Source organism: Capra hircus, chromosome 13 (genome assembly GCF_001704415.2).
Source record: "Capra hircus breed San Clemente chromosome 13, ASM170441v1, whole genome shotgun sequence".
NCBI classification, from domain to species: domain Eukaryota; kingdom Metazoa; phylum Chordata; class Mammalia; order Artiodactyla; family Bovidae; genus Capra; species Capra hircus.
The window spans coordinates 72,446,256-72,473,642 of NC_030820.1; the positions used below are offsets into that span (position 1 = coordinate 72,446,256).

Below are 27,387 nucleotides of genomic sequence, written 5' to 3' on the forward strand. Positions count from 1 at the left end.
CCTTTTCTAAATCCAGCTTGAACATCTGGAAGTTCATGGTTCACATACTTTGAAGCCTGGCTTGCAGAATTTTGAGCATTACTTTGCTAACGTGTGAGATGAGTTCAATTGTGTGGCATTGCCTTTCTTTGGGATTGGAAGGAAAACTGACCTTTTCCAGTCCTGTCGCCACTGCTGGGTTTTCCAAATTTGCTGGCATATTCAGTGCAGCACTTTCACAGCATCATCTTTCAGGATTTGAAATAGCTCAACTGGAATTCCATCACCTCTTCTAGCTTTGTTCATAGTGATGCTTCCTAAGGCCCATTTGACTTCACATTCCAGGATGTCTGGCTCTAGGTGAGTGATCACATCATCGTGGTTATCTGGCTCATGAAGGTCTTTTTCTGTACAGTTCTGTGTATTCTTGCCACCTCTTTCTAATATCTTCTGCTTCTGTTAGGTCCATACCAATTCTGTCCTTTATTGTGCCCATCTTTGCATGAAGTGGTCCCTTGGTATCTCTAATTTTCTTGAAGAGATCTCCAGTCTTTCCCATTCTATTGTTTTCCCGTTTCTTTGCCTTGATCACTGAGGAAGGCTTTCTTAGCTCTCCTTGCTGTTGTTTGGAACTCTGCATTCAAATGGGTGTATCTTTCCTTTTCTCCTTTGCCTTTAGCGTCTCTTCTTTTCTCAGCTATGTGTAAGGCCTCCTCAGACAGCCGTTTTGCCTTTTTGCATTTATTTTTCTTGGGGATGGTCTCGATCACTGCCTCCTGTACAATGTCATGAGCCTGTCCTTAAGAGCTTTACAAACATTTCAGTTCACAAGATACTACATTTTTGCCAGAAAGAGAGTCAGGGTAATAAGAGATATTTTCCCTGAATTCCTGTGAGATGTTGAGCCTTTCAGAAATCTCCCTGGGTAGGCAGTTACTTTAAATGCCGTCTGATTCTCAGATCAGTTATGGGGTCGCTTTTTCATTTGGGTAGCCAAAAGCTATGGTACTGTTGTGGTATTATCATAATACCTCATTTTAAGGTTTTCCTTTGAAACCACTTCTTTCATTTAGGAAGTAAAATGTCTGCTAAGCTAATGATGTGTGGCTGTCCTATGGCATGAGAGGCGTGGAGATTGCAAACAGAAAACATGGCAACTGTTCAGGAAAGATGTCTAGTCCCACTAGACATCTGAAAAGCCACACTTTTCATTGAGGTCTGTGAGTTTTGTAAATCTCGGATAAATTCCCTTCTGCTCTCCTGACGCAGAAATGGCTTGAAATACAAGTAATATATAATGTCAGAGTCAGGTATTCTTCCTTCATAGCGCTTGCTCCATGCAAAGGCCCAGGGTGATTTGTGAATAGCCTTGCTAGTGACTGTTCTGCTCTTTGCCAATTAGCCACTTGTCCTTTCATCTCACTGGGCACCATGTTTAGTTGGGCAGTTAAGTAGCTGCCATCCGCTGGGATTCCTATGGATATGCCTTGACCTCTTGGCATATCAGGTGGAAACCTGTTACAATACTTGAAAGTTCTCTGGGGCCAAGAGCCTCTGACACTGACTCTGAAGGGGTTGGAGATGGACTAATTGTGACCAGATCGGGGCATCATTTCAGCCACTGATTGCCTTCCTCGCTTCAAACTGAAATTCAGTTTGGCTTCAAGTATAGGGACACGTGGTGGTGGAGTCATCTACTTCAGTGTTTGTCTTGACCAAAAGTTTATTTTTCTAGTGCATTTTCTAAGTCAAAATGGTGAAAACATGTAATTTTAGTATGCATGACTGGGTCTTAAATAATAAAAAATCTCTGTAAGGCTGAGTGTGTGTGGAGTTCTTTTGTGACTATGGCAGTTTGGGTAAAGATTCTAAGTGTTTTATTTTCATGGCCAGGGCTTCCAGCTGGTAAAGAATCCACATGCAATGTGGGAGACCTGGGTTCAGTCCCTGGGTCAGGAAGATCCCCTGGAGAAGGGAAAGACTACCCACTCCAGTGTTCTAGCCTGGAGAACTCCATGGGCTGAATAGTCCATGGCGTCACAAAGAGTTGGACCCAACTCAGTGCCTTTCACTCCCTCATAGTGATCTGGGGAGAGCCTCTCACCTGCTGAGGCTGGAAGCGGGCGCTGTGGCAGCACGTGCATTTTCAAGGCAGCAGGCCAGCTGCCTCTGAAGATCAGGTGTGGTGAGAGGACACCAGTGTGAAGAAAGTGGAGCGAGATGTCCACAGTGATACAGAGGGCCACTCGCGAGGCCCAGGTATACTTCTCAGACTGGCCTTGAACCCCGATAGCTAACAGTCCCTGAGTGCTCTTGTGGGCTGTGCATCCATCTTGTTGAGCGCTTCATGTACAAAATGTCATTTAATCTTCAAGCACCCTTAATGAAATAGTATTATTGTCCCTGGGGGAGAAGTAAGGTACAGAAAAGCAGCTTGTCCAAGGACACACAGCTCTTAACAGTTAAGCAGCACTGGGATTCAAGGCCAGGCACTCTGACTGGAGCCCACAATCTCCTCCTGATGGCTGGAGTCAGCCCCCAGACAGACCATAGAAAGAAGGGAGGTATTTATAGAGTCAGAAAGCGTCAGTGTAAAAATTGGCTTGTTTTCTGGCTTCCTGGAGAATAGAAAGCAGAAGTTCCTAGTTTTTTGAGACCCAGATTGTAATTGAACACTTCATTCTGGAAGCACCTACAAGTAAACGCAAACTCCTTGAGGGTGACTTGGGTGTGGCCTGCTCAGCTCTGGTCGCCTGCTGCTTAGCTGTTTCTCTGACCTCATGGCTGTGTCTCTGCCCTCTGTTCATCTCCCCAGAGCAGACAGGAGCTAGGTCCCTGTCTGTGGTGGGTCTGGTTTGTTGGTGATGGGCCAGTTGAGAAACCCTCGGAATATCCATATGTTATTGCTGGCTTTGATGATGCAACAGTAAGTACTTGACATTGCAACATACCACCTCTTCAGGTCAGCATTCTCAAAGGAACTCTGTTTCTCATGTCTGGAAAGACACAGTTCATGGATCCAATTCTTTTTACCTCCATAACAGTGTTAAAAGGATCAACTTAGGTACTTTAGGAGTTTTTTCTGTGAGTCAGCTCTTTCTGGTTTCTCTTCTAAAATACCCCTTAGTTTTCTCCAGTGACCACGCCTCACAGTACTTGTTCAGCACTTCTATACAATAAATGGCACCAAATGTTTCATGTTATCGCATTTAAAGCTGCTGAGTATGGATGGGGAACTCCCTTGTGGTCCAGTGGCTAAGACTCTGCACTCCCAACGCAGGAGGCCTGAGGTTCAATCCCTGGTCAGGGAACTAGATCCTACATGCTGCAACTAAGAGTTCACATGCTACAACTAAGACCCGGCCCAGCCAAATTAATACAAAAAAAATTATATATATATATATACTTTTAAAAGCTGGTAATAAATTCCTTTAAGGGCACTACTTTTATGGAAGAAAAGAGAAACTTTAACCAAATGTTTGCTCTCTTATCTGATAAGGTACCAACCCTCTTGGAATACACTGACCCAGTAGGACAGCAGTTACTGCCTTCAAGGAGCTACTAATTTTCCTTCATTAGTAATGGGTAGAGAGTCAGCTGGCCTGGCCCCCCTACATGAAGCAGTCTCTATAGTTTATCTCCTACATCCTTAGAGGCCAAGGGAGACTGGGATCTAAATCAGCCCTGGATTTGTTTCTCTGCTTTGCTTCTTACTAAAGTGTCTGTGGGCAAGACACTAGCCTCTCTACACCTCAGTGTGATCTACAAAAGGGGAGAATCATCAACACTTTACAGAGCTGTGGATAATATCCGTTCCTTCCTTGGGACATGTTGCTATTTGGGGGCAGCTCTCATTTTCACCTGAGGATGCAGGCACCATGTGACTGAAGTCACCCCATGGTAGTGAGGAGACTACTGAGCAGGTGGCCCGATTTGGGCAGTAACAGGATGGAGAGACTGACATGAAGTGTAAAGAGATGAACAGTAGCTCCCATTAATAAGCACAAGCCTGGCATCAGCCATCCATCCACGGAGATCAAATACGTGCCTCATAGTACTGAACAGTCACTTTAGCCTCAATATCTAAAAAGAAAAATATCAATCAGGGACTGGAATGAACACAAAAGTTGTCGGGTTTAAATTAGGTCTGAGTTATGGTTTGGTCCAGAACATCAAAAGCAAAGAAAACCAGGTCCACAGCCATTCTTTGGGAGTATCCTTGATTATCAAGAGTTTTATTTCCCATCCAACAGAATGCCTAGCAAGAGCAACCCAGAAAGGGAAATCCGAGAAGGGCCGACAAGCTTTCTCCCAGCTCTAAGCATGCAGAAGTGGCAGCCACACTGTTGCCTTTAATGAATTCCTAGGGCACACAGCTGACCTCGGAGCCAGGGCCCCCAATCAGCAACAGTGCAGGACAGACAGGCCTGCTTCATGGCGATGAGACACCAGGGGACTCTTCTAAAATGGGATGACATCATAGGTCTGAGGATTCAAAATACCCTCTTGCTTTACAGAGGAATCCTGAGCTTACCTAAAATACTGGTTTTTTTAAATGCATGTGTATGATTCAGCACTCAACATGTATAATTCACTTCAGTCTTGAGTATACCAGCCTAGACAGCATATTATAAAGCAGAGACATTACTTTGCCAACAAAGGTCCATCTAGTCAAGGTTATGGTTTTTCCAGTGGTCATGTATGGATGTGAGAGTTGGACTATAAAGAAAGCTGAGTGCTGAAGAACTGGTGCTTTTGAACTGTGGTATTGGAGAAGACTGTTGAGAGTTCCTTGGTTTGCAAGGAGATCCAACCAGTCCATCTTCAAGGAGATCAGTCCTGGGTGTCCATTGGAAGGACTGATGTTGAAGCTGAAACTCCAACACTCTGACCACTTGATATGAAGACCTGACTCACTGGAAAAGACCCGATGCTGGGAGGGATTGTGGGCAGGAGGAGAAGGGGACGACAGAGGATGAGATGGCTGGATGGCATCACTGACTCGATGGACACGGGTCTGGGTGAACTCCAGGAGTTGGTGATGGACAGGGAGGCCTGGCGTGCTGCGGTTCATGGGGCCGCAAAGAGTTGGACACGACTGAACGACTGAACTGAGCTGAACTTGAGTACACTACTGGCTGTCCCAGCAACAGGCCAGTTTTAACTTGATTTTATAACCAAGCAAAGTAGGGACACCGCCCCTTCGGTTTTAAAAGCGAATTTGTTATTTCAAATTAATATCAAAGTTATCATCATGAGAAAAAAATAAAAACTTTATTGGACTCTGTTACACTTATTTTACAGTTTAGTATTGCTTTTAAGTGACATAAGGTGGGGGAGGGGTGGTACACGGTGATGTTTTTAAAGTTCAGGACCCTTAAAGGTCTTAATCTGGCTGGCCCTTCTTTAAGGAAAATGGGGTGACTGCTTTACACCGGCAGAGTAAAGGGCTATACCTTCCCTAACTGTCCCCCACATCCCTGGCAATTTTCTCTCTGAGCCAGGGCATAAAGTACTGGTTTAAATGGTAGCAGTTCCAACAGTTCCTATCAAGCCCTGCTTCCTGACCCCACACCTACAGCTCAGCTGAGACTGTCCCCTCTAGGCCCTGTCTAATTCTGTAAGAACCCTCAAATCTCACCTCCATTAGATTACGGCTGAATATCTCTGACCTCCGACTCTTGACCAGTCTCATTTTAGCCCATGTGGCGATGAGCAGCTACCACCAGCGTGCTTACAATGGTTAAGCACTTTGCAAAGTAATTTTACTCTCTAAATGCTCTTCTGTACCAAGATAAGCTTTCAAACAAAGGAAACACTGAGGCTCAGATGGCTTGTCATTTGCCTAAGATTGTAAAGCATAGTATGTACTCAGTAAATATTTACTGACCAGCCTGACAGAAAATAACAAAGCATGCTTCCAAACCCAAACAGCCATCTTCAGAGCCCACCTCCATCTTTCTTCTAGCGCAGGTTGTTCCTCCGCTTCTGCTTTTTCTCACCATATAAACAGCACCACCAGAGATTTCAGGCGGCTAAACAAGCATCACTCAGGAATCAACCTCTCTCCCACAGCTAATCAACTGCCAAGTTAAAACGTTTAAGTACTGAGGAACTCTCAGCTGTCAATTTCTATTCTCACTTGCCTTCTCTGCTTCAGATCTCATAAGGACTGCCCCGGTCTCCTTCTCTAGATCCCATCTCCGTACATCAGCCGCAGTGACTGACGAGACCATCTGCCCACGGCACTCTCTGTTCCCTGCTGCCCCTGCACAAGGTCCAAACTCTTCAGTGTGGTTTACAAAGCCCTTCGTGGCCTCATCCCAGACCACTTCTCCCCATTAAAGCTCCACTGAACACAGTGTATCTGTTTTTGCAATCTCCCTGCCCTTCTCATGCAGTTCAGTCCATCCTTCAGCGGTGCCACTCCACTCCCCTATTCCTCTCATTCGTGAACTCCTAACATTTCTTGGCTTAGACGTCACTTTTCTCAGGAAGCCTACCATGACACTCCCCACCCGGCACCTCTCCTGTGAGTTCTCTGCAATTCCTAAATCACAGCACTAATTGCAACACCTCTTTGAAACTCAGTCCAGGCCGGCAGAGCTGGTGCCTGTCCCGTTTGCGGCTGTATCCCAGGCCTGATGGGGCCGGTACAGAACATGCAGTACACCGTCGCCGAGCACGCAGACTGCTCTATCCTACTTCCCTCTGTGCCACCTCTCCCAAAGAAGCTTCCAGAGAACGCAAGCCTTATCTCTCATCTACCCAAGTGTCTTGCCCAGGAAAGACATTTAGTAGAGTTTCTGAATGAGTTCAAGACTTTACTCACTGGTCAGACCTTAAATTTTAGAAGGAACAGGAGAGCATTCTGGAAGATGCTTTATAAGTCTTACTGCCCAAAAAAGTCTAAAAAAATGAAAAACCTAAAATGCTGCTAACTCATCAAAGCTGTTAAAGAAAGGACCTTAAAAAGTGTAAGTCTTTCTATTTTAATCAAATACCTTTATAGTGCAAATATATTCACATGCATTTATAGTTTTACATACTTGTAACAAGATAATGACATAGACTAAAGCTGCACCAGTTTTTCAAGTGAATCTTCAGCTTAACCAAACATACAAAGCGTTTATTGAAATTAACATTTCTAGCAAAGCCACAGGCTTGAATCAAGCAGCATCAATGCTGTAGTATAAAAAATAAAAAGGAAATAAAAAAACTTCCAAGACGTAGAAGCAGCAGCCATACCAACAACCCCTCTTCTGGGGCAAGACCTGCACACAGACTCCTTTCCCCAAGCACTGAGTTTAAGGACTGAACAGAGGGCCTATATCACACAGTAAAGACTTTCACAGAAGAAAACTGTCATATAAATGCATTATTATAATTACTTTGTTCTTTAAAGATACTGCAATAGAAATATATTAATGACAACCTCAAATATCCAACATTTTTCTGTCTTACATTTTAAATCAAAGTTGTAGGAACCTACAAGTCTTAATAAAGAACTCTCTTCACAGCACAGCTGTAGTTCACTTTAAAACACAATCTGTTCCTTTTGCTCTCTATCCTTACAAATAAACATAATAGAGATATAAATGAAAGGTTCTGATCCTGCATCAAGCATTATTCCATCTTGCCCTCCGATATAAACCTGGATATAGTCTTATTTGCAAAGCATTTGCTTAATATATTAGTTGAAGCGAAAGTAAACAGTAAGGGAGCTTTCAGCAAAGGAGACCTTTATGAATTTCAGTGGTGTCCTTGGCACTCAGCTTCAGCTGAAGTCTCGATTGGTGAGGACAAGCGGAGCCACAAGGGTCCAGACGTAGAGAAGGAGGCAGAACCAGCTGGAACTGATCTTGACCCACACAGCTGGCCACTTGCTAGTCATGCTCTGGAAGTTTGCATCAGGGCTGAGAAAACGGCAGAGAGTTAGGTGGTTGCTGTTGTTTAGTCACTAAGTCCTACAACCCCAGGGACTACAGCCTACCAGGCTCTTCTGTCCATGAGATTTCCCAGGCAAGAATACTCGAGTGGGTTGCCATGCCCTTCTCCAGGGGACCTTCCCAACCCAGGAATCGAACCCTGCTTGGCTGGCAGATTCTCTGAGCCACCTGGGAAGCCCCTGAGAGTTAAGTAAAGGAGCCTAATTTCAGCATAAAGCGTCCCCTCAGCAAAAGCTAAGAAAGTCTCCACTGAAACTCGCCTGACACTCACTACTCTAGTCAGTTACCAGAAGGGACTTGAGAAAATTGCTATTTTTTCGTTTTTATGAGCAGGGGGCTCTGCCGCTCAAACAGCTTTTATCTTTTAGCCTGCATGAAGAACTCTGACCATTCCTTGCAAAAAGTTCTTCAAGAACATCTGGCTATTCTACATACTGGTAAAATTCAAGACTGAAATGAATTTACTGAATCTTCCCTGCTTTACCAGATGTTTCCTTTGATCAGAATACTCTACATGGCCATCTCTAGACAAAGAAAACTCAGGGAACAAAGACAAGTCAGATCACTTTATGTCATGATTTTCTCTCTCGAGTTACTCAAGTTTGGAAGGGCTTCCCATAATTTTCACTGTAGGCATTCCAACTGGATTTTAAATGCAAGAGGAGAAAAAAAATTCAGAAGTATTTCAGAAAAACGTGAGCACGGAACACACTTTCATTATATGGGTAAAAGAAGGGGATTCTGAGGTCAGGAGCTCTTACAGGCAACCCCAGGGGGCTAAGTGGGCTTCCTCAGTTCTCTGCCTCCTACCTGTACCAGTTGGTCAAGGTCATCATGATGTACAGGGAGGCCGAGCAGAGCATGAGGTGGAACATGGAGTAGTTGTACTGCACCCCCTCTCGCTCGTTGTCCACTGCCCGCCGAGGCCGTCCGTCTTCCTCATCGCTGGCGCCATTGGCAGCCGTATCACGGAGGATCACGCTGTCACTTCCTGACAGCGTCAGCTTACTTACTTGGCTATTGCTGGAATTGCGGATGCTGCAAAGTGATCCCAGGAAGGTAAATCAGAAGGGGGCCATGAAGATGAAGTGCTGTCACGGGCCTCTACACATAAAGGTTATTTCTAAACTGCTCCTGCTTTGGGGACTGAAGGGCTTCTGAAGGGTTTGCTTAAAATTCTGATCCTAACAGTTACAATTTGGTGCTTTAACTGCCTGGAGGGGTTTCCCAGAATACACTATGCTTACGGTGTCTGCTCCCAGGATTCCAGAAGTATCTCTCCTTTGCTCAGAATGCAACGTCCGCCTTCGTCCAGCTAACTCACTCACTCTTTAACTCTCTAATCATACCATGTCCTCTAGGAAGTCTTCTCTGACGTCACCCCATCACTAGGCTGGATTAAACTGCCGTAGCTCCTTATTCTTCCTTCTGCTGTATCACTTAACCACTCCTGTCTTCCTTGCTATTCACAAGGAATGACCTTCTGGCAATGACCTTAGTCATCTATGCATTTCTAATATACAGCAGATGCTTACTAAAAGTTTGTTAAATGATTGAATTTTAAAGTACATACAAATAAAGGACAAATTCCACATGAATATCTCAACAGACATTAAGAAAAAAATTTTTTGGCAAAAATCTGGTACTTTTTTATGATAAAAAACTCAAACTAGAAATAGAAAACTTCCTCAAATTGATAAAGGGCCTCTATGAAAAAGTTGTATTTAATAGTGAAAGATTAAAAGCTTCCCTCTTAAGATCAAGAATCAAAGGAAATAAACAAAAATAGTCACAGAGAGCATGAAACAAATGAACATAGCTATAAGCCAATAAAACTTTATTTAGAGAAATAGGAAGTCAGCCCAAGCCAAAATATGGCGGCCAACCCATATTTTAAGCAATAATTAAAAGAAAGAAAAAAAGGGAAAAAAAGGGTAAAACTACACATTATGTGAGCAAAGCTGTCCAAATTATGACAAATTCATATGTATTTCAGAATAGTATACTGTTATACTATTATATAGTATGTTCTCTATTTTTAAATTATATATCAAGTGATATAAAATTATGTAACTATTTATAAAAATATACATAATAATATAGATACAAATAGATTAATAGATAGTATAAGCAAAAGAAAAAAGTCTGAAATAATATGTGCCAAAATTTAACCACAGAAAAGGTGAATTTAGAGGGAGGACAATTTCATTTCCTACTTTAAACTGCCCTCACTTATACTGTTAGTTTATATAAATATATCCTGGCCTATTTGTATTATTTCACATTTTAAAATTATTAAAGTATCACACACTATTAGATAGACAATATCAATCAATAAAAATGGGTGAGAGAATGAGTACAAACTGCTAACATAGATTGTATCTGAGGTTTTGGATTAAATACCAACTTGAGCATTTCGTGCATAAGATTCTGCTAGTTCCGTATATTTTTTACAATGATCATAAAATAAACATCACCCTAAAAAAAAGAGATAACCCAACCAAATTTCAGAGCCACTATTCTAGCTAATCTAGAGTCAGGTCAGGTAAGGGCTTTATCTTCCTATACAAAGGAGAACATATCTCTTAGTAAGGCTGGGGGGAATTATTTCAGATTTATTGAACTTATAGAAACATACACTTTAGGGTTAACTGAGGCAAGTCAAGGACTTTTTAACTTACCTAGAATAGGAAAGGGAGAGAACAAAGACTAACAGCCCAGTGAAATTCTCCTTATTCAGAGAAGGCCCGCTCTCTGACGGCACAGCAGGGGTAGGGGCTGGAGCAGTTGTATTCGCAGGGGCCAAGGTGGATGAGGCCATGTGCGTGATGATGCTCAACAGGCCAGGGTTGCAGGAACGATCTGACAATGAGAAACTGCTTTTTGTCTTTAGGGATAACTCATCGGGGTCCAAAAGGATTTGAGGGGTGTGTTTACACATCACTCAGTCATGGTAACAAAACACAATTTCAAACATGAGAATGTTATACTTCAAAGAACCTGCAACTGGGCAGTAAGTAACACATCTGTGTTGCAATCAAAGACTTGGTTTTCGATAGAGAGTAAAGAAAACTACAGCAACAGAGTATTCGTCCAATTTTATAAACGTCAATCTTGATTTAACTGGTTTTGAAGTTTAACTAGCAAGTCTTTGGGGCTCTACAGTTGTGTGCTTAAAGTATAAGGAGTTTACAGACTTAGAGAAGGAACTTAAGAGTTACCAGGGGGAAGGGTGGTGGGGAGGTTGGGATGGACATCAGGGGGAAGGGTGGTGGAGAGGTTGGGATGGATATGTATACACTGTTATGTTTAAAATAGATAACTAACAAGGACCTACTCTGCTCAATATTATGTAACAGCCTAAATGGGAAAATGTACAACTAAATCACTTTGCTGTACACCTGAAACTATCGCAACATTGTTAATCAAATATAATCCAATATAAAACAAAAAGTTTAAAAAAGATAAATTTGTTTGCAAAATAAGGTAGATTCAAAAAATTGGCCTGGTTATTAAAAAAAAAAAAAAAGGCACAAGGAGTTTATCCCTATTCCTGTCTCTGCAGTTATACAGGAATACAATAAAAATAAGTTGAGTCATCATTGGATGGTCTGCAGTAATGGTTTTCCTTGAAAACTAGTCCACAGTTCAGTTCAGTTCAGTCGCTCAGTCGTGTCCAACTCTGCGACCCCATGAATCGCAGCACGCCAGGCCTCCCTGTCCATCACCATCTCCTGGAGCTCACTCAGACTCATGTCCATCGAGTCCATGATGCCATCCAGCCATCTCATCCTCTGTCATCCCCTTCTCCTCCTGCCCCCAATCCCTCCCAGCATCAGAGTGTTTTCCAATGAGTCAACTCTTCGCATGAGGTGGCCAAAGTACTGGAGTTTCAGCTTTAGCATCATTCCTTCCAAAGAAATCCCAGGGCTGATCTCCTTTAGAACGGACTGGTTGGATCTCCTTGCAGTCCAAGGGACTCTCAAGAGTCTTCTCCAGCACCACAGTTCAAAAGCATCAATTCTTCAGCGCTCAGCCTTCTTCACAGTCCAACTCTCACATCCATACATGACCACAGGAAAAACCATAGCCTTGACTAGACGGACCTTAGTCGCCAAAGTAACGTCTCTGCTTTTGAATATACTATCTAACTTGGTCATAACTTTCCTTCCAAGGAGTAAACATCTTTTAATTTCATGGCTGCAGTCACCATCTGCAGTGATTTTGGAGCCCCCAAAAATAAAGTCTGATACTGTTTCCACTGCTTCCCCATCTACATACTATATTAAGAAACAATCCCGTAAGACCTACAAAAGGAGATTTCCTGCAGCTATTTCTTCTGAAGCCTGTACCACCAACATAAAATTCAATTAACATAATTCTACAAAGGGCCAAAACAATGTTGCCTTGTTCAGCCCTTAACTAATCTGATTTAGTCCGGGTAAAAGCCTGGACATATAAAGGTCCTTCAGGTGGTCCTTTAGGCTTTCAGCTCTGAACAGCTAGAAGCAGACATGGAGAATAAAATTTGAGAGGTAAATACCAAAGGCATTGTACATTTAAGTGAAGTTTTTGTTTGTTCATTTGTTTGTCTGACATTTGCTCCAGCTCTAGTTCTGGCACCCACCAAAGGGGTTATTTCGTACTTTCTTTCACTCCTGGTGTGCATGGCACAGCTTGTGGGATCTTAAGTTTCCCAACCAGGGATCAAGCCTACACCCACAGCAGTGAAAGCTGAGTCCTAACCGCTGCACTGCCAAAGAACTCCCATTTCTTACTTTCTTTCCATCAAATGCATGTGCTTTTAAAATTTGCCTACCAGGTTCATTGGACATGGCTGACCACGTGAGGTACATGGTGTAGAGGGTGATGAGAGAAGACTGCAGGAGGCCAGAACGAGGCTGGTGTTCCTATGGAATCGAAAAGAAAACAATAGGAACTGCAAGGGCTGGATTTCTAAAAACGTACTTCCTGGGACCCATTGAGCTGCTATTGAGAACCTTTTGATTCTGCCTGACAGATGAAAGATGACAAGTAACCTTTCAGCTTAAGTTAGCTTGAAAAATAACCAAGAAAGAGGAGGCATATACCACCAATTCTCAGGCATTTCATAACCCTGGAAATTCCTGTGTATCATACAAAGGCTTGGATTTACCACTAGTTCCCTGGTATAGTGAAATCAAAGCTAAGCCTTGCCCTTAACCAGCTAGGTAATTCATCAACTCTCTGGACCTTCAGTTTTCTCACTTTTAAAAGGAGAGGTGATGTTCTTTTCATATTTCATATCTGAAGATCCATGAGTTTTTAAAATATGGTATTTAAATGAGGAAACTCAGGAGCATGAGTTGTGTTTTAAATATTAAAATCATATTTTTCTAGTTTAATTCCCCTAAAATATCTCTGCTAAAGATTTCTAAGACTCATTCTTGTGATATAAACAATTTTATAAGGATAATAAATTCTCAAGTTACATAGTTTTTTCCCCCTTAAATAATAGCAAAATTATTCATTTAATTATAATACTGACATTCAATGGCACATTTTATGATTAATTATGAAGACTTTATCATGCTACAGTAGAAAAACGTTTAAGTAGATAAACTTGGACATAAATTCATATAAAAGGTTACCTAGGTTTCAAGTTTAGCATTAATTAAAAATCTCTCATAGGAGGAAGAAGCAGAAATCATAACCATACCTGAATTTTTGGATGGATTGACAAAACAGAAATCACCACGCAAAGGATCAGATTAAAACTGATGAAGAACTTGTTTTCTGTGCAGCCATCTGGTTTGGTGTAGTATTTGTACAGCAACCCGGCAAAGATGATTGACAGGATATAAAACAAGCTTGTGATAGACAGTAAAGCTAGAAAATAGAAAATGAACATGAATGCTCACAGTTATAACAAACTTTTAAACTAACGAGGATCAATTTTCACCCAGTTTAACGTAGTATAATGCAGTGTGGCTCTCATAGGGGTTTGACACCTACCGGCATACCAGCATCTTGGATTCCCTTCTTCCATTCGATTTACCCATGATTCATTCCAAGAGTGAGCAAAGTCTACCAACAGCACCAGCTGGATGAGGATGAAGAAGAAAGCCCCTACCATGCCAACAACAAACCAGGCTACAAACCAAAAGCACAAAGTTATTCTTTACCACAGGAGCAACATATCAGAGTGTTACTGTCCAACACACTAAAAAGGTTTCAAGTAAGGAAAGGTAATAATAAGACATATTCTGTCCTGAGCAGTACAGCAAGATTATCGCAATTCCAAACTCAAAGGCATTCTGTGACAGGTGTTCTGTTGGGTTTCAGACCTTTTAAAATCTATTCTAGCTTGTGCTAAGGAGAGCCCATGGTCTGACATTCCAAACGGAAAAGATATAAGCCCTTTCCTTTACTCATAGGGATATAAATCACAGTGGAAATCCACAGATGCCATATGACGCCACAAAAAGGAAGCGGGTTAAAACGGGGACGGTGGAGCACACGGTTACGAGTCCTTATGTTGACAAGCCCGATTAACTTCATACTGCCAAGTGAGAAGGGAAACCTAAAATACTGGCAAACAATTAACATCTGGCTTCAGAATAGCTGAGAAGTGGGCTGAATGTCTCCTGGCTTTAATCAGTCAATTAATATCTTAATATTAGTATCAAGTCATGATAATTGAACACCATCTCACTTAATTACCAGTTCTGCAAAATCAGTAATGAATGCAGTCATCTATAGAGTTTGTATACATTATAATTAGCCCCTGTTATAGTGAACCATACCTGTGTTGAAGTGGCCTCCAGGAATATAGAAAGATCCAACCATGATACCAACAATGGCAGCAATTTTGAAGAACCAAAATCTATTAAAATATAAAAGTACACTTATGAAATGCTAATTTTTCCCTTTCATTGAGAAAATAAACTTCTGAAATGTAAAAATAAAGCCTTACTAGCCACTTTCAACATGATTGGGCTTGTTTCTTCATCTGACATGAAGCTACTTCACTCAGTATTTCACACGATTTGAGGACAAATATTAGCAGAGATCCAATCATAATATTAGCAGAGATCCAATCATTCACGTTAATAAGAAAGAAACACATTACCTTAGAGTTTCCCTGCTTTAACAGCTCGTTAAACAACTCCTCCATTTGCGGCCTTGCCTTCACAAGGCTTGTCTAAATTTTTTTAAATTTCATACCTTCCTACCTGCAGCCTAGATAATATATCCCAAGACTCTTTAACCACCCCTATAGATACTTGCCTCTGATGTATGGGTTGCTACAGCAACGGGGACTTAAGCTGTTTTTCAGAAACCGGCAGTTAGTTTTTGTCCAGTTCAAGCTGGTTAAGACTGGTTGGGACTACTGACCCTACAACAGGGCCTGCACAGGGGGTTCAATGAATTCAGAGTGCCAAAAACTCCACCCCCTGATTATGCTAAGTATCCTGTTAAAGAAAGTGAAAGTGAAGTCCGCTCAGTTGCTCTTTGCGACCCCATGGACTCCAGGCTCCTCTGTCCATGGGATTTTCTAGCCAAGAATACTGGAGTGGGTTGCCATTTCAAGCTTGTAATTAAGATAAAGACCTGTGCAGAACACCGGTTACAGCACCTGTTCCTTACCTTCCCATTCCCACAAGTAAGACTACCCTGCTTCTTTATCCCGTAAGTACCTACAGCCTCTGGCCTTCAGGGAGGCGGATCCAAGATGTGTCTTCCGGGCTCTGCTGCAAATCTCAGCATCTCAGTTTGGCAAGCTGCACATCAGGCAACTGGACACAAACCCCTTGCCCTCAATCACACAGCTCATCACAAGTCCAAACCTGGCTTTTAGTCAACCTTTAAACACTACTTTGCATGGCAGTGCAGAAAGCAAGCAGCTTTGGAGCTGAACAGATTGGAGTTTCGATCCCAGCGCCAACCCTCTCTAGCTGAGAGATCTGAGGCAATTTCTTTAACCTCTCTGAAATACATGTAAAAGAGGAACTGGGGATCAGGAGTGGGAAGCGACAGAACATGTGAATCAGTGCCCCAAATATATTCACTATTTATCTTTCTGTATCCTGTCTAAACATAGCAGGTACATGTTTATCTTTTAACAATAGAAAAAAAAAGTGTGTTTCTGTGTGTGAAGTGCCTAGTACAATGCTTGAACGGTTTCATAGGTGTGCAGAGAAATATAGGAACCTGACGCAAAAATATTTTTTAAAAATACTAAATAAATAAATAATACAAAAAAAAAAAAAAAAGATTCTCGTTGTCCACTCTACCTCCGCTATACTGCAAGGCTCCAACTGAAACTGACCTTGACACAACTTTCCATGTATAATAGATGAGAAGTACATCTGGGCCACTGATTATATACTGCACTGCTTTCACCAAAATGGCAACATTAACCGCTGAAGGCGAAGATACAACACTGTGACAAGTTAACAATAAATAATTCCTACCTACCCATTGTGTATGGCTGCTCTGGGATCTTTACTCGTTTTCACATTTAACATGAGCAGAGAAAAGGCAAAGAAGAAGACGGCCAAGGCAAAGTTGATTCGATACACAGCTTTATAACGAACCAGCACATCACAATCTTTATCCATAATATCAGTAATCCTGGTACTAAGTCCTTCATCACAGAATCCAGGTATCTGGAAAGAAAAAACATTTTAATGCTAAGGGAATATCCACATTTAAAGAGAGATTCGATCCCACCACAGAAAAGCCTGGATTTATAAAACCGGCCACTTCAACAACTGCAAGACCCTCCTGTGGGACTTTTCGCTTTGGCTTTCAATTCACTTACAATCTTGTCACCGAACAATATAAACAAGTTGCATTTTAAAAATAAAAGTCAAGTGCTGTCTTTTTGGCCCTTCTCTGCAAATAAAGGCTAGTCTAGATTAAAATATACTTTATTTAAAAGAGCTTTGAGGCCACTCTTTTAGTATCTTTTCGAAAGTTGTTAGACTAAAGATGTTGCTTCTGATACTACCTTTACTTCGGGAAAAGATTAATACCTTCCTACTCTGTCTTGACTAGAACTGAAATGTTCGATCCCAACCAATCCACTGAACTTGATTGAGTTTCACAACAGTGAAGAAATAAATACTAATTACAACTAAAATTTTTGCAAAACATAAAATAATTAAAACCACTACATTAATAATGTTACTTGTTACTGTAATGTTAATATAATGTTACTTCTACTTACCTTTTTCAGCTGAGTCTCCATCCCCTCATGAAACATGATAAAACAGACAACGGTGCCCAGGAAGAGGATGAAAGCGTAGATGAGGCGAGTCAAGGTGGAATTCTTACTGTTGGGACAGCAACTGCACAGCAAACACGACGCTCCGCCACAAAGGCACGGGACCTGCGACGGACAGAGCATCGCCGCCTGAGACGGCCTTCAGCGGCCCCTTCCCGGCATCCAGGACAGAGGCCAGGCACCCCAGGCTCCGAGAGCCTTCTCTGAGAGTCAGAGCTGGGAGCAAGTGGTTAAAAGCATGAGCTCTTGTCGGAGCCGCGTTAGGCATTACTGACAAAATAGAGGCACAGCCCTAAACCCCCTCCCTTTGTTCCGTAGGCACACACCCAGAATAAGGAGTTAGGCTTTGTGATTCTGACTTGCGTTTTCCTTTCCTCTGCTGAGCTGACTGAAGAGAATATTAAGGTGCTTACTGTTTTTGAGAGGAGCAAGAGAACGCATAAAGCCTTCTGCAGCTGTGCTCAAAGAATAATTCATAAAGTTAATCACTGACATTTGTTCAAGGACTTTTACAAAAGAGTGTTCCAGGGTGAGCACAGAGGCCGCAGCTTGAGACCATGGGAGGGATTCCTATCTGAGGCCCATTTGTGAGAAAAATGTTTATGGCAAAGAAGTTTGCTGAATTTAGGGCTTAGGAATAATTAAAATAGTTAGAAGCTAAAGATTTAAGGATTGCTGTAATGTTAGCATATTCTACTATAGCTTATAGAAATTAGGGACTTTAGAGATATTATTAGCTAGAAGCCCTTTCTAAGAAATAGTGAACTTAGGATACTAGGGGCAAACAGGACTTAGAAAGATACGAAATAAACTGAGGAATGCGGTATGCAGCCCAGACGTTAGCATGAGTTACAGCGTATTCACAAGGACACATGAGAAGAAGTAGATAAGAGAACCGCTGAGGAAGGAACTCCTTTTGAGGGGCAACAATGATTTTTGGAGAAAAATAAATCTGGGTCAATGGGAACTAAAAATATCAAACCTCTAACCTAATGCTTTTGTAAAAGTATAAAAGAGAATCATAAGCTTGAAATAAACAGGCAGTCCAAAGAAAGACTGAGAGGCTGCCTCAGTTTCTCTCTTGCCAACGCCCTCCATCCTGAGGGTATCCCTGGATCCTGCTGAGGCTGGACCCCAGCAAGCTCTGGAGTCAGTGTTATTTCTACCATTTTACCTCAGCAAGTTACAAAATGTAAGCTTATTTCTCCATGTGTAAAATAAACTCAGTAACAAGAATCTTCCTCCTTCAGACACTGCTATATTAAATGAGCACTCAACACAGTACTTAAAACATAGTAAAGGCCCACTAAGTGTTGGTTATGTTCCCACAGACAGCATATTTTGTTTAAAAACAATATATCTTAATACTGAGAAAAACTGAAACCTAACTCCACCTGCTGATTTCTGAGAATCCTAGCTACCAAATCTAATATTACAGCATGAGGCAACATTACACAGAAACCCTTACAAATAACAGAAGCAAGACTTTAGGCTCCACTGAAGAGTAACCCAGAGACTCCTCAAAATTAAACACAGAATTATCATATGACCCAGTAATTCCAACTCACACATACACCCAAAAGAACTGAAGCAAGTATTCAAACAAAATTTGGACATGAATGTTCCAAACAGCACCATCTACAACTGTTGAAAGGCAGAGACAACCTAAATGCCCATCAGCTGGTGAATGAATAAATAGCATATAGATACCCACAAAAGGCAGAGTATTATCTAGCCATAAAAATGAAGTACTGATAGCTGGTACAACATGGGTGAACCTCGAAAACATGATGCCAAGTGAAAGAAGCCAGACACAAAAGGTCACATACTGTGTGATTTCATTCATATGAAATACCCAGAACAGGTCGATCTGGAGACAGAAAGCAGAGGAGTGGTTTCCAGAGGCTGGAAGAGAGCTGACTGCTAAGTGGACACTGAGTTCCTCTTTGGGGTGGTGAGAATGTTCTGGAACCAGACATATGTTATGACAGCACAACATGTGAATGTACTAAATGCCACAATTATACTCTTTAAAAGTTAATCTTATGTTATGTGAACTTCCCCTCACTTGAAAAAGAGTCACCTGGATCTTTGGTCAGCTAAACTCTCCTAACAAGCATTCCAGACGCGAGGACATGCTTTGAGCCGTTCTTCTATATGCCTGATTAGGAAACCACTTGAATTGCTTTGACAGGTGACGTTATCAAGGCACATTACAAGGATAGGCTAATTCAGAATCATCAGCAGAAACAGCAGATGCAGACACTGGGGGATTCTGGTTTACAGTATGGCCCCAGTGATAATCTTTTATGAGATAATGTCAGCAGTATACAGCACCTAGCATAGTTTCTTTCATAGCAGGGGCTCCATATATCACGATAACCAGTAATATCCATAATCAAAACAGCCATGGGGAATTGACCCCCCAGCCCCAGTCTTCAATCCTTAACTACAGTCTGGGTCAAAAGACCATAACAGAAGTCTGTGTCTGGTCATAGATAGAGATACAGACATTTTACAGCTAAAAACAATGACACTAATTGCTTCCAGTTCATTTTGTCTGCACTCACATGCTTCTAACTCCTTTAGCTGTTTTCCCTCTAGCCAATTAAATTAATAATAACTGCCCACTGTTTGCTATCAATTGAATTATGTCTTCCAAAATTCATACGTTTATGTCCTAATCCCCAGTACCTCAGAATGTGACCTGATTTGGAAACAGGGTCAATACAGATATAACTCCGTAAAATGATGTCTTACTGGAGAAAAGTGGGCCCCTAATCAAACATGACTGGTGTCATACAAAGGAGAAATCTGAACACAGCTGAGCATCACAGAGAGAACATCATGCAAAGGTGAAGGCAGAAATCTATAAACCAAGGAACACCAAAGATTGCTGCCAAACCACCAGGAACTAGGGAAGAAGCCTGGAACAGAGTTCCAGGAACCAACCTGGCTGACACCTTAATCTCAGACTTCTAGCCTCCAAATGACGAGCCAATCGATTTCTATTATTTAAGTCATCCACTTTGTGGTCTTTTGTTATCCAGCCCTGGCAAACCAGTACACCTACTTACTTGTTTATAACTGTCTGTACCTGGAGTGGGCAGGGGATGACCACCTAGCATTCTATCTTTTGCACCTTTACACAATAGGTACTCAAACTGCGCAACAAACATATCTTACTATATGTTACGTCACTCCCCTATTTTCATGATCTGTGTGCAGGTTAGAAAAGAATTGTCAGACACGTGACAGAATAAGAGAAGAGTTTACTGGAGTGGGAGTCTGGCTGTTAGCACAGAGGGCCAGCCTCCTGACAGACCATGGAGAGCCACCTGTTAGAACAGTGGGCTGGTTCAAGGGAGAGCAGACCCCTTCGAGAGTTACTAGGAGACCTGGGTTTGATCCCTGGGTCGGGAAGACTCCCCTGGGGAAGGGAACGGTACCCACTCCAGTAATTTTGCCTGGAGAAGTCCATGCAGGGAGGAGCCCGGCAGGCTACAGTCCATGGGGTGGCAGAGAATCGGACACAACTGAACAACTAACACTATCACTTTTCACTTTTATAGCCTCAAGACCAAAAAAAACCCTGCTGGAAGGGTGGCATTAGGTGCCTGGTTAGGGTGCTAGAGGGTGAGTATTACGGTGAGTATTTGTACCTAATATGGGGTCAGGGAGCAGGCTGGTTTAGATCAGGGGGGTTCATGGCAACAGTTGCTATGGGGCTCAGACAGTTCCAGAGATGACCTTGGTGTGGAGCTCCGCATCTGTGACCTTGGTATAAGGCTCCACACCTATCTCCATAAATAACTCTACTTGAGATAAGCCGGAACCTGGGACCCTTTCCCAGAGTGCTTGCACCTGGACCAACCCTTGAGCAGCAGAATACAAAGAAACTGTAAGGGACTAAAAATAACTGCCTGCATGAACAATAAGATACAACAGGGCCATAAACCAACTGCTACTTCTGAGCCGTGGAGAGCAAAACAGCACAGGGTATTGTGCATGGTCCCTGCATGTAACAGCAGCAAGGCGGGGGGCGGGGGGGGGGAGCAAGCAGACAGCTTCAGCCACATCTCTTACTCAACCCACTGATCCGTCCCTACCCACATCCCATTTAAGGAACCAGATCCTCCACCCCTTGGGAGCAAGCAAAGGCACCTGTTGCTTGTTTTTCCTTCCTCCTGGATTGCCTGAAATTCTCGTCTGGCCTCTTACTAATTTTTATTGATTAAAGAGTCCAAGGACCCAGGCATACTCTTCCTGTTGCCCGGGTCAAACACCTTGCAGTCATCCTTGATGCCTTCTTTTCCCAAAACTCTCATTCCATTTATCCGTACATCAGCTCGAACCTCAAAATGTATCCGGAATCTAGCTACTTTCATAGCATCCTCAGTTATCAAACTGGTCCAGTCACCACTATCATCTCTCACCTGGATTAAATGCAATAGCTCCTATCTTGCTGCTACAGTAACCCAATCAGAACCCTGAGTTAGTATAAAAATTATTTTAAGATGAAAACATGTGAGATTCCAAAGACACAGGGGGAAAAATGCCCTCTCAGAGCATTTCTCATCTGACTGAATGTAGCAACTGCCATAAATTCTCTCTCCAAGGGAGTTTTATTGCCTTGAAGAAGAGAAAAAGACCTCTGCACTCACATAAACAAGTACTATCACACACTTTCTTATCTCCTGTTTGTTCTCCTAAAAACCCATTCCCCTTTCGTAAAGAAACCTCTTTGTTTTTCCCAGGGAAGCGCTTTCCTGCACCCCTCCACCCGTTAAGAAAGGCATATAATAAAATCCTATATTCTAACCGCTCTTTCAAGTTGTTCATCTCTGAAAACTCCTACATGTATGTGGGTTGCACAAGTACAAACTTTTTTTTCTTGCTAACTTGTCTTAGTTTAATTTGCAGGCCCGACCACTAATCCACGGAGAACAGGATAAAAGGTTTTCCTCCCCTAGCACTGCTTTACCCTTTCTTTTTCACCATCTATTCTCCACACAGCAACACGGTGTCAGTTCACATCATTCTTCTTTTCTCTAATGGATCCCCATCATCAGGAAAGAGTAAAAGCAAAGTCCTTAGGTTGATCACTGGGCATCTACATGACTTGGCTCCGTTTACCTTTCTTTTAATTCTCCTTCCCTTCACTCCATTCCCTGGTACACTGAATTACCTGCTGTTCCCATTGAACAAAAGAAATCAGTAAACTATAAAAGTGATGTATAGGTAGAAATGTTTTGATGGCATCAGCTCAAATCTCGGCTTTACATCAAAGCCACCACGTGTTTCAGATTTCAAGTTACCGTATTACTCCCTAGTTAATGACTTTCTTAACTATTTCCCCCTAAATCTTATTTTGTAAATGCTGCAATTTTGTAAATGTACTGTAAGTATTTGCAAAACACTTATTTTGTAAAACACTGTAAAAACCAACTGGCCAGGATTTTTTTTTTTTTTTACTGTGATGGAAGAAAGTACAGCAGAGGCCAAAGAATTATTTCATGAAACTTGTATCTAAACAGGTGTATTAAATAAACCATGTAAGATTTCTTATTTTTGGCAAGGTCAAAATATTGGAAAGCCACGAGGCCCTTAAGTGACCAATAGCTCTTTTGCTTTATGTTCAACAATCTTAAAGGATGGAAAATATAGTCTGTCCCCAAGATAGGGACGTGGAATGAGCTGAGATTGACTCCTTGGCCAATTAAGTCAGGCAGGGAATTAGGAAACAAGGAAATGATGTTAAGGAATCATGCCCCTCTGAAGTGAATGCATGAGTGAACTCAGCATATTCTCTTCCATAGATACCATAATTTTCCTTTTGCAAATATGACGTTTACAATTTACAAACTGATTCAACCCATATATACAAAGTGATTCAACCCATTTATTCACTTTATCCTCACAACAGCTCTGGAGGCGAGGAATGCTGGGATGATGGTCCTCATCTTAAGGGAAGCCAGAAAGAAATGACTTGTACGAGGCCCCAAAATGTTCAGGCCATGACTTCCAATTCTGAATAATAATCCACAAGGCCTTCTTTCTCTTGAGCCAGAATCGCACCCAGGCCTTGGTTAAAAATCTCACCTCTGCCACAGACTCTGTAGCTTTGGCAAATCCTGTGCTATGGGATAAATATATTATCCACACACACACCCTGCCCCCACCGCCCAAATAAATGACGCCACCCCAAGAAGGCGCTTGGAAATGAACCAGAGAGCACCGGCCTAGGGAGCCCAGCCCCGGCCCCATCCCAGCTCCAGAGGAACCCAGAGCCGGAAGGCTGGCGGGGGCGGGGCGATCAGATTGTAAACAATGGAGACCTGGCCTCTTACGTTCCTCAGCAAACACAGGAGGAGAACGGCCGCATCCGATCGCAGCGCGTCGCGGATTTCACCCTGGACCTCCCCGGGTTTGTATACCCTCTGCAGCCCAGGGCCGGCCCCCCAACCCCCTGGCCTCCGGGGCCCAGACCCGTTCGGGGCTCACGGCTTGGGGAGCCCTGTCGCGCCACCCCCACCCCAGCCCCAAGCCATAAGACCAACAGAGACACTAGACCCCGAACTCACCCAGCTGGCGAGGGAGAAGACGCCCAGCACGGCCCCCATGGTGACGCGGGTGATGGAAGCGGCCGACACCCGAGTTCAGAGCACGGTGGTTAACTGCCGGCTGAGGCGTCTCCCCAGAAACGCGACGGTTTCTCGGACCGGAAACGTACGGTTTGCGTCACCGCGTGGCCGCGCCCACCAGCCTTGGGGGTTCGGGGAGAAGGCGGGGCTCAACTGGTGGGGGCCCGTGCAGAAGAGAAGCTGGTTACGTTCCTTCGCCTCCTGTGTATTCCCTCGCAGCGGGCTCTGTCAAGATCTGGGGAACAAAAGTGCCCAAGAATGTATGACCAAGTTAAGAAGACACAGAAATACACTATGACATGTTGTGACTACTATGAAAAAGTAGTATGAGGGCATATTCTTTCAATAAAAGTTTATTTAACGCTTACTATGTAAGGAGGAGGTAATTAGGGAGCAGTCCTGGAAGGACTTTATAGCTAACCTGAGGAATTTATCTTTAGTCTAAGAAGGGAAGGATAATCCCGAATTAAGCAGAAAAGATGTGCACTGTTTTCTAAAATGTGGCATTTATAAATCACTTGGGGTGAATGAAAGGATCTAAGGATCCACTTATATGTAAATATCTTCCCTGACTAGGCATGGAACCCGGGTATCCAGCATTGCAGGCAGATTCTTTACCATCTGAGCCACCAAGGAAGCCCCAAACAGGACATTAAGTTACACTGAAAGGCAAAAGAGAAGAAGGAAGAAGTTATGACCAACCTAGACAGCATATTTAAAAGCAGAGACATTACTTTGCCAACAAAGGTCTGTCTAGTCAAAGTTATGGTTTTTCCACTAGTCATGTATAGATGTGAGAGTTGGACCATAAAGAAGGCTGAACGCCGAAGAACTGATGCTTTTTTTGAACTGTGTGTTGGAGAAGACTCTTGAGAGTCCCTTGGACTGCAAGGAGATCCAACCAGCCCATCCTAAAGAAAATCAGTCCTGAATATTCATGGGAAGGACTGATGCTGAAGCTGAAACTGCCATACTTTAGCCACCTGATGCGAAGAACTGACTCATTGGATAGACCCTGATGCTGGGAAGGATTGAGGGCAGGAGGAGAAGGGGACAACAGAGGATGAGATGGTTAGACGGTATCACCGACTCAATGGACATGAGTTCGAGTAAACTCCAGGAGTTGGTGATGGACAGGGAGGCCTGATGTGCTACAGTCCATGGGGTCACCGGACACAACTGAGCGACTGAACTAAACTGAAAGGCAGAGTGAGAAAGTCTTGTTTCAAACTAAAGAGAAAGTATGTTGGTGACTAGGCTGTATTTAACATTTTTCTGACATTTGCGTATCTCCCTTTTTTTTAACATGGTGAAGGCTTCCTTTTTCAAATCTCATCAAAATGTAAATCACACACACACAAAAAAGTAAATCACATCTACAGTTACATCACATTGTTTTAGGGTGTGTGTATGTATGTATTTGTAGAAATGCTTCCACTTCTACCAAGCAATACTTGATTTCCCTGCAAGTAATGGTGTAAATTTTTCTTTGTAAATTGAAGTATAAGTTGAGTGCATTTAAAGAAAAAAATTAGAAAAAATAACTTCCAAACCGAACAGAATCAGTGGTATGTAGATATGACAATAATGATGACAGTGTTATACAAATAACTAGAGCAGGGGAACTTTTACCTGGGAGTATGAGAACCTGTAGGGCTTGGATCCTAAAATACTCAGGGTGGAAGAAGTCTTAGATGTAGATTCTAATCTTTTCGTGTACAAAAAATGGAAAAAGAAAGTGAAATGATTTGCCTAAAGTCACAGAAAGGGTTGATGGCTGAGGAAGAATTACTCAAGCTTTCCTAATTCCTGCCTCAGCCTCTTTCTCTTTCTGCACTGCAAACTACCTTCCCAAGTCAGGTTGTTTCAGGAACATGGAACCTTCCAGGTAGCCCTTAAAATCCTTGCTTCTCTCTGTCTGGGCATCATTGGACTGGGCAGGAAAAAACTAAAACTGTGATAAAGCCCATGATCAGATTCTACCAGGAACATGCCCACAGTCAAAAGAGAGTAGAGTTACTTAGCTTGTTTCAGGGCTTCCCTGGTGGCTCAGATGGGAAACAATCAGCTTGCCATGCAGGAGACCAGGGTTCGATCCTTGGGTTGGGAAGATCCCCTGGAGAAAGGAATGGCAACCCACTCCAGGATTCTTGCATAGAGAATTCTTGTTTGAAGGGACAATGCATTAAGAGAAGCCACAAGGTATCTTAGTAAGAGGGAGTTGAGAAGAGCTTAATGTAGAATTTGGGTTTGTGCTGGTTTCTGCTAACGAGGGGATTAAGGAAGTGAAGAACATTTTTGAATTGGACACAATTAAGAAGCAAGGGCTTACCTCGGTAGCTCAGTCGGTAAAAAATCTGCCTGCAGTGCAGGAGTCCACCTTCAATGCAGGATACCTGGGTTCAATTCCTAGGTCAGAAGATCCCCTGGAGAAGGAAATGGCAACCCACTCCAGTATTCTTGCCTGGAAAATCCCATGGACAGAGGAGCCTGGTGGGCTCCAGCCCATGAGGTCCCAAGAGTCCGGCATGACTTAGTGACTAAACCACCTAAACCACCACCAAGAAGCAAGGACAATTCAGAAACTAGGTATCTTAATAAATTTTATCCAGAAGGAAGGAGAATTCAAGCCAGGCTAGTGTTGCCTTTGAAAACGAAGCAGGACCACTCCTGTTAGAGGAGAATGTTGAGTCATGTTTGTGGTTCCAAAGTAGCCTTCCTTGTCTATGTCTTGCTCCAAATACAGAGTGACCTTGTCTGATATTTGCTTATATTCTGTGAGCACTTGTTTATGGTCAGTGAGGAACATTGGGTCTAGCCAGCCACTGAAGCTTTTTTCACTTTCTGACCTGCAAGCATTAGTCCTCCCATGTGGGACCCTACCCATCTCTCCATGTTTCTGACCCTCAGTTCAGTTCAGTTCAGTTGCTCAGTCGTGTCTGACTCTTTGCAACCCTATGAATCGCAGCACACCAGGCCTCCCTGTCCATCACCAACTCTTGGAGTTCACTCAGACTCACGTCCATCGAGTCAGTGATGCCATCCAGCCATCTCATCCTCTGTCGTCCCCTTCTCCTACTGCCCTCAATCCCTCCAGCATCAGAGTCTTTTCCAATGAGTCAACTCTTCATATGAGGTGGCCAAAGTACTGGAGTTTCAGCTTTAACATCATTCTTTCCAAAGAAATCCCAGGGCTGATCTCCTTCAGAATGGACTGGTTGGATCTCCTTGCAGTCCAAGGGACTCTCAAGAGTCTTCTCCAACACCACAGTTCAAAAGCATCAATTCTTCGGTGCTCAGCCTTCTTCACAGTCCAGCTCTCACATCCATACATGACCACAGGAAAAACCATAGCCTTGACTAAACAGACCTTAGTTTCTGACCCTAAACAGATTTAAATGTGCTTCATCTAGGTGGCAAAGGTGGGGGAGAGGGTGAGGCAGGAGATAGATGGGCTTTAGGCCAGACAAACTAGCCTCCTGTTTGCATTTCCTGAGACAGGAAGTAGGTGGGCTCCAGGTTAGGCATTTATAATAAGCCTCCT

General features: G+C 42.8%; 1 protein-coding gene across 1 annotated transcript; it reads right to left on the reverse strand.

The window, feature by feature from the left end:
* Positions 5,232–23,944, reverse strand: SERINC3 (serine incorporator 3). Its single transcript, XM_018057903.1, has 10 exons — positions 23,784–23,944; positions 17,143–17,304; positions 16,389–16,579; positions 14,714–14,793; positions 13,923–14,060; positions 13,627–13,796; positions 12,748–12,838; positions 10,610–10,790; positions 8,739–8,966; positions 5,232–7,895 (listed from the first exon to the last, which is right to left on the reverse strand). Exons 1-10 carry the CDS (start codon positions 23,820–23,822, stop codon positions 7,757–7,759), a joined length of 1,419 nt encoding a protein of 472 aa, XP_017913392.1. The 5' UTR covers positions 23,823–23,944; the 3' UTR covers positions 5,232–7,756.

Coding starts and splice junctions, on each gene's coding strand:
- SERINC3 (XM_018057903.1), bottom strand. CDS start 23,822: ATGGGGGCCGTGCTGGGCGTCTTCTCCCTCGCCAGCTGG. Junction 10,791..12,747: donor AGCCATGTCCAATGAACCTG/GTAGGCAAATTT, acceptor TCTCATTGTCAG/ATCGTTCCTGCAACCCTGGC. Junction 8,967..10,609: donor CTCTCCCTTTCCTATTCTAG/GTAAGTTAAAAA, acceptor ATCACTTTGCAG/CATCCGCAATTCCAGCAATA.